Below are 6,380 nucleotides of genomic sequence, written 5' to 3'. Positions count from 1 at the left end.
GTACAAGGCGAGGATCTTCCGTGCCGGCAAGGAGGGCTACGTCGGTGTGCCGTCTGGCATGTTCGTGAAGGGCGCGATCGCCAAGACTGGCGGTAGTGCGGCTTGCACGCTCCTCCCGGCGGTAGCAGCGGGGCTGTTGGCTTCAGACCGGTGTCGGTGCCCTTTCCAAAACCGCGCGGCCATTGCAGCGGGTGGGTGTGCGCTCGCAGCGGCCTATGGAGCTTTCGGTGTGAGGTACAGTTCTGGGAGAGGGGGGGCCCTCGTGCGCCGTGTGCTGTGGTGCAGCGCCGTATGTGTGGTAGGCGTGCTCTCCGTGCATGTCGACGCCCGCGGTGTAAGCAACGTCGAGGTGTGCGGCGGCTTGCTGTGCATTGTGGAGGAGGCGTGACGAGCGGCCAAGGCTGCTGGCGGCGGTATGCGGGAGTGTACAAGGATGCACCCGCGTCGCCGTGCGACCGTTGGCTGCGCCATCGCGCTGTGAGGGTGCCCATCGAGTCAATCCCCATGGCAGACGCTGGGCTGTCGCACCTTGACCTCTGCGTGGGTCCCGTGCTCGACCTCGAGCAGGCATTCGCCCCCGAGCAGCACAGCGTCGACTCTGCCCGTCCTAGTCATTTGGTCGACACCATTGGGGCGAGCAGCAACGATGTGGACACATTGTCTGCTGCTGTGCGCCAGTGCCGCGTTTCGGTGACAACGCATACGAGCCGAGAGCTGCTGAATGCAATGCTCCAGCCGCCCGCAGCTTCGTTCCGCGCTGCCACGTTCCCCACGGCAACAGGCGGCACACTGTCGGAAACGCAACGGCGCTGCGCAGCCAGACGCTGGTGGACACTGTGCTGTGGAATGCCGTAGAGAGTGCGTGGCTGTTCCACCGCAAGCCTTTGCCCTCCGCCGCCTGGTGCTGCTGACTGTGGGCGTGTGTGTGTGCGGTTAGAGGGAGTGGGCACCGATGAAAGGGTGCATTCTCATGCTCCGACTTGTTGCTTCTGACATCGCCTGCTCTTCACCTTACGGCCTTGGTTGTGTGTGCGGCGGAGCGCCACCGCGGTGCATCCTCTCTGTGTTTTACCTCCGGCTGTGCCGGCGTTTCCTTTCACACGGCTGCCGGTGTGTCCAGTGTTCTCCGAACCTATGAGGGGGGATTGGCGGGTGGCAGCGCCGCTGCCCCTGCTCGTACACACAGAGGCACCCTCTCCCCCCATTTGCACCCGCGGTATAGATTCCCAATGCTCGTCGCCCCTCCATTCTCTCCCTCTCCTCTCCACCACTGCCCTCCCAACATACACACACACACACACGCAAAACAATCAGCACCACCCGAGCTATTCCTCCGCGAAGATCGCCGCTCTTGCCTACTCGCCCGCCTCCCCCCGCCTTCCGCCTCCTCCTCCGCCTAGCTGCACAGCCTCGACCCCCGCGTCGCGCACTCTGCTGCCTACCACTGCCTCGCCTTTCCCGGTCTACTGTGGAGCGTCTGCCAAGATGGAGTGGAGTATCGGCCTTCTCGTCTACGTGGTCGTGCAGTTCGTCGCGTTCTTCTTGGTGCTCGTGGCCACGCACATCGACATGTTTCGGTATAGACCCGATGGTTCAATGCTTGACAATGAGTGCATCACGTTATGGAGTTCGAAGAATAATTGCGCCAGCGGCAAGCACGACATTTCCTCGGATGGGCAGTGGGCGGCCCGCCCGCCCCGTCGCGACCGTTTCCGCGCCGCACAGGCGTTCGTTATCATCTCCATCTTCGTGTACGGCACGGCGTTTGTGCTGGGCGTCATTATGCTATTGTGCAACCGTTGCTTCCGCTGGGTCTGCCTGGCGCTGAACAGCGTCGGCGCTGTCACCCTATTCATCGTCTGGGTGGCCATGGCGGTGACGTACAGCAGGAATGAGGGCTTCGGTTGCCTGGCACCGAAGGCCTTCCATTCTTATGGCGCCGGTTTCGTTCTCCTCGTGCTGGCCTAGCTGCCGGATATCCTCAACATCCCCGTCTTGCTATTCCTCTGCCAGGACAACGACTCCGGTGAGAGTGGAAGCGCGACTGAGAACAAAAGTCAGGAGCGAGAGGAAGCGAAGAAAGAGACGGAGAGGCAGGCTTGACGGCAACGCGGCATCTCCACAAGGGCGTCCCCGTGGTAGGGCCGGCGGGGCTTATGTGAGGGCGGGGGAGGAGGAGGGCGCGCGCTGTGGGTGCTCTCCTCAGCCCTTACGCCTCTCCCCTTTTCGTTTCGTCACACGGCTCTCGGCGTGCTTCTCGAGTGCCTGTTCTGCCTGCACAGCGGCCTGTGTTCGCGTTGTCCACGCGTGCTGTGCGCGCCATTGAGAGCCCCTGTCGTGCACCTCCCTGTACTTCTTCTCGCCCGTCTCCTGGCTGGCGCGCGCCTCCCCTACCCCTTCCTGCGTGGGTTGCCGCCGGTTGCTGCGCCTCCTCTGCCACCCTCTCTTGCTGCGCGACACTCCGCTTTCTGCCGTCCATCGCCCACAGAGAGACGTCGTGTGGGGCCTGTGCGAGCGCGTGGTTCAGCACCTCAGCTGCTGTGACGCTCCCCGTCGCTGTGTGCCCCTCGCTGCGTGCAGGCGGTGGTAGCGGGGTGAGAGGGTGTCGGTGCGGATGCACATGGCAGCGGCAGTGGGACGGAGCGCCGCGTGGCCTCTGTGACTCGAGCCTGCCCGTCACTGCTGGGGTGTGTCCGCGCTTGCTGCGCCTCTCTGCCGCCTCGCCTCCCCTGTGCTGTTCTGCTTTCACTGGTTTCACTGCCTATTTAGCCCCCCGAATGCCCCGGACCCCGGTGCGGGGGGTCACTGCGCGATGCGGTGGCATGCCGCCGCTTGGAAGGCGGGAGGGGGATGCCCGGCACCCACGCAGGGCCTCACAGGGCACTGACCTGAGGCTGGTCTGCCTCCTCCTGCTGCTCACCCGGCATGCACTTATGCCCCCCAACCCGCAGCTTGCTTGCCAGCGGTTGCCGCTTGCGCCGTCGTGCGGAAGTGTGGGCGCGCCTGTGTGCCGGCCAGCACGCCGCGGAGTGCGGTGCTGCGGGGAGGTGCCGCGCTGCCTCCTCCCCCGGCTCCCTTGCTGTGTGCGGTACGGCGTCCTGCTGCGCGTGCCGTCTCGCTTAGCGTCGCGAGCGCCACTGCCACCCCCTCACCCCCGGGGAAGGGAGGGGTGGGGGGCGCCGACGCTCGTGCTCCTGCCCGTGGCAGGGCTGTGCTGCGTGTGTGCTGTGTGGCAGCGCCGTCTCTCCGTGTGCTTGCGCCTCGTCATCGGGCCCTCCCCTCTCTGCCGCGACCTCGCGCCTGCACCGTGCATGTTTGTCGGCGGGTCCCGGTGACAGTGGCGAGTGGCGACCCGGAGGTGGGCGCAGACACCTGCCCCCTCAGCCGCGCACGCCACACACACGCACGCCCAGCCGCAGGGTAGTGATGCCGTTGTCTTTGTTTCTCCCTTTGCCTTCTTTTTTTGGCTTCTCTTCTTCCCCTCTCTTTGCGCTCTTTTTCGCTACTGCCCACCGCCATCGTTTGCCTGTGTGTGAGTGAGGACGTGTGCTCGGCAGCTGTGGGGGAGCGCGACGAGCGGTGCCGCTCCTCGCCGCTCTCCCTCCCACTGTTGGCGCCCCCCTCCCCTCTTCCTCTCCATCCAGCCGGGTGCGTGCTCTGTATTGCTTCTGTTTTCGCTGTTTCGATTAGGCTTCTCTCCCCTCTCCCTTCCCCTTTCGCACAGCGGTCGACAAGACGGAGTTTTCCCTCTTTCTCTCATGCCACACCCTTCGCGCCCCTCCTGTTGCCTCCCGTGTCCGCCCTCGCTGCCGGCGCCCCCGCACCTTCCTTCTCCTCGCCGAAGCGGACGCGGAGAGACGGGCGGGCGAGAAGGGGACGCAGCGTCGCAGCGGGGAGGCAGTGGTGGGAGGACGGCTGAAAAATGAGCCGCGTGAGGGGTGGCGGACCAGTGGGAGGCGGAGTTCGCGGCGCCCCGCCCGTCTCCGCAGCCTTGTCGTCCGACTCGAGCGCCTCTCTCCCCCCGTACCCCGCGTGTTCTCGTGTGACGTGATGGCGTACTTGCACGCCAGGCGTCCCCCTCACGTCGCCGCCCTCACCCACACCGCCACACCCCTATGCAATCACACCATTGCACGTGTCTATCGGCCGTCTCCCACCTCTCTCGCCTTATCCCCCGCGCCTCTTCTCTGAGGATGTATTCTCTCGCTTCTCCTCTGCTCCTTGCTGCACATGCGTCCCTCCACGTGCGCACTCGAGGGTGTGCGTCTTCGCCGGATCCATGGCCGGCGCCTTCCGCGGAACGCGTGAGTGCGGATCTCCGCAGCGCAGCGCCGCACTCCGCATTACTCGCTCTTTATCTGCTGGTGACTTGGGACCATACCGTGCCACCACGCCCGCGTGTGCGTGTGCGTAGACAGAGGCGTACACCACCGGCCTGCGGCGTGCGGGCCTAAGTGCACCCCTCCGCAGGAAAGCAGGCATGATGGCCGTAACTTTGGGTGAGCAGGTGCCAGTCGGGTAGGTGCGTGGCTCATGGCTCGCTTTGCGGTCACCTCACCCTACGGTGTCCGCGTGCGCTGCTGCATCGCACTCGCCTGTTTCCGCCGATGGTCTTCCTGTGACCTTTCTCGAACCTCTCACCATTTTCTTTCCTTGCTCTTGCTCGGCTTTCCTCTGTCCTCTGTAGCCGATGGTACCTGCATATCGCACCCTGTGGTGCATCCATGTTGGCAGTGTGCCGTCTTTGTCCCCTCGACCCATCGACCGCACTCCTTGGCGGCAGCTGGCTCCTACTCTCCTGTGCGTGGGACAGTGTGCCGCAGCCTCCGCGCACCCGCCGGCGCCCTCTCCTCTACGGCTGCGTGTGTGCCTGCAAGTAGCCCCGCTACTTCCCCGGCGCTCGCTTCGCACCCTCGCTTGCCCGGCGCCTCACTGCTCTCCTTCACCTCTGTTTGTCCTTCTCTTTCTGTTCTTCTCCCCCCTCCACCATGCGCGCCTCCCCCACTCCTCCCCCTTCGCCACACGAGCACCAACACCAACAACGCGCGCGCACACGCCGCAGCACTCCAACTATTTCTTCCTGAAGACTCAACTCTCTTTCGCTCACTCATTCCCCCCGCCTCCCCCCTCGTCTGCACAGCTTCGCAGTCTCGCCCCCCGCGTCACGCTTTCTGCCGCCCACCAGCTCTGCTGTCACAGTCCGTTGTGTGCTTGCGAAGATGGAGTGGAATCTCGCCCTTATTTCCTACGCGATCATACAGCTCATCGCGTTCCTTTTTGTTTTGTTGGCTACCCCCATCGACATGTATCGCTTCAGAAAGGAATACATTACCCCCAACACCACCGTAACAACCCTATGGGGCGTGAAGATGGGTTCTTTCAACACCACCAACGTCATACCGACATACATCTTGTGGAGACGATGTCCGGCTCGCCTAAACCGCTTCCTTCTTGCTCAGGCGTTCGCTGTGATATCTATCCTCATCTATGGCGCTGCAACCGTCTTGGGCTTCATCAAGCTGTACTGCTGCCATTGGCTCCGCATGGTCTGCGTGGTGCTGAACAGTGTTGGCGCTGTCACCGTGTGCATTGTCTGGGCGGCTGTAGCGGTGACATACCACACTTATGAAGGCGCCGAATGTCGGCAAGAGAGCGTTTTCTCCACCTACGGTGCCGGATTTGTTCTCTTACTGTTGGCCTGGCTCCTCGATCTCCTGAACATCGTCATCCTGCTGCTCCCGCTAATCTTTCCAGAAAAACATGTAGAGAAAAACAGAAAAGTTGCCTGCAATGAACCTCAGGGGATACACCCAAGAGACATGTTCAACGATAGCTGGAGGGAAGCCTGGCAAGAACAGTTATACCGACAGTGGAGCGGTGGCTAGATGGGTGCATTTAGGTAGAGATTATAAACGTGCAGTAGATTTGGGGGAAAGTGGTGCGCATACTAGCGGACACCTCCAACACGGAGTCCCTGCTTGTCGTCATCCTCTGTGATGGTGTAAAGAGCTGCGCAGGCGTGCTCCCCGCCCCCATCCCGCGTCGCCGGGAGCTGCTGGTGCTGCCTCTGCCATCGCGTTTCTTTCCCTTCGCCTCTTTGCACGGCCCTCGGTGTGCGCGCATCTTCTCGAGCTGCCCTCTCCTCACGCCCTGGTGCGGTGCGTGCGACCACGTGGCGGGAGGAAGACGCGAGTGCTGTTTTCGTGGCTTCTCCCGTGCTCCCCTGCCTTCCGTTCTAAGCGTCTCTCTCTCTTCATGCGTTTGTGCGTTCTCGCCTAACCCTTGCTTGTCTGCTTTGTCTGCACGGCGGGCCCGCTCGTGTCCGCGGCGCTTCGCTGCCTTCTGGCCGCTGCCCCGCCCCCCTGTGTAGCCCTTCTGCG

The 6,380-nt window shown here is 63.3% G+C and overlaps 2 protein-coding genes across 2 annotated transcripts, besides 1 other annotated feature; both read left to right on the top strand.

Annotated features, from left to right (window-relative positions):
* Positions 1–1,485: 1,485 nt before the first annotated feature.
* On the top strand, positions 1,486–1,968 carry LPMP_201290 (amastin-like protein; the record flags this gene model as incomplete). Its single annotated transcript, XM_010700028.1, has 1 exon — positions 1,486–1,968. The coding sequence occupies one exon, from the start codon at positions 1,486–1,488 to the stop codon at positions 1,966–1,968; it is 483 nt and encodes a 160-aa protein (XP_010698330.1).
* Positions 1,969–2,766: 798 nt separating this feature from the next.
* Positions 2,767–3,002: a repeat region.
* A 2,217-nt stretch (positions 3,003–5,219) lies between these two features.
* Positions 5,220–5,885, top strand: LPMP_201280 (amastin-like protein; the record flags this gene model as incomplete). The annotated part of the gene is made up of 1 exon (XM_010700027.1): positions 5,220–5,885. One exon carries the CDS (start codon positions 5,220–5,222, stop codon positions 5,883–5,885), a length of 666 nt encoding a protein of 221 aa, XP_010698329.1.
* Between the last annotated feature and the right edge of the window lie 495 nt (positions 5,886–6,380).

The sequence above is a fragment of the Leishmania panamensis genome, assembly GCF_000755165.1.
Source record: "Leishmania panamensis strain MHOM/PA/94/PSC-1 chromosome 20 sequence".
NCBI lineage: Eukaryota > Euglenozoa > Kinetoplastea > Trypanosomatida > Trypanosomatidae > Leishmania > Leishmania panamensis.
Note: the sequence above shows the minus strand (reverse complement) of the source record. Positions and strands in the feature narration are given on the sequence as shown.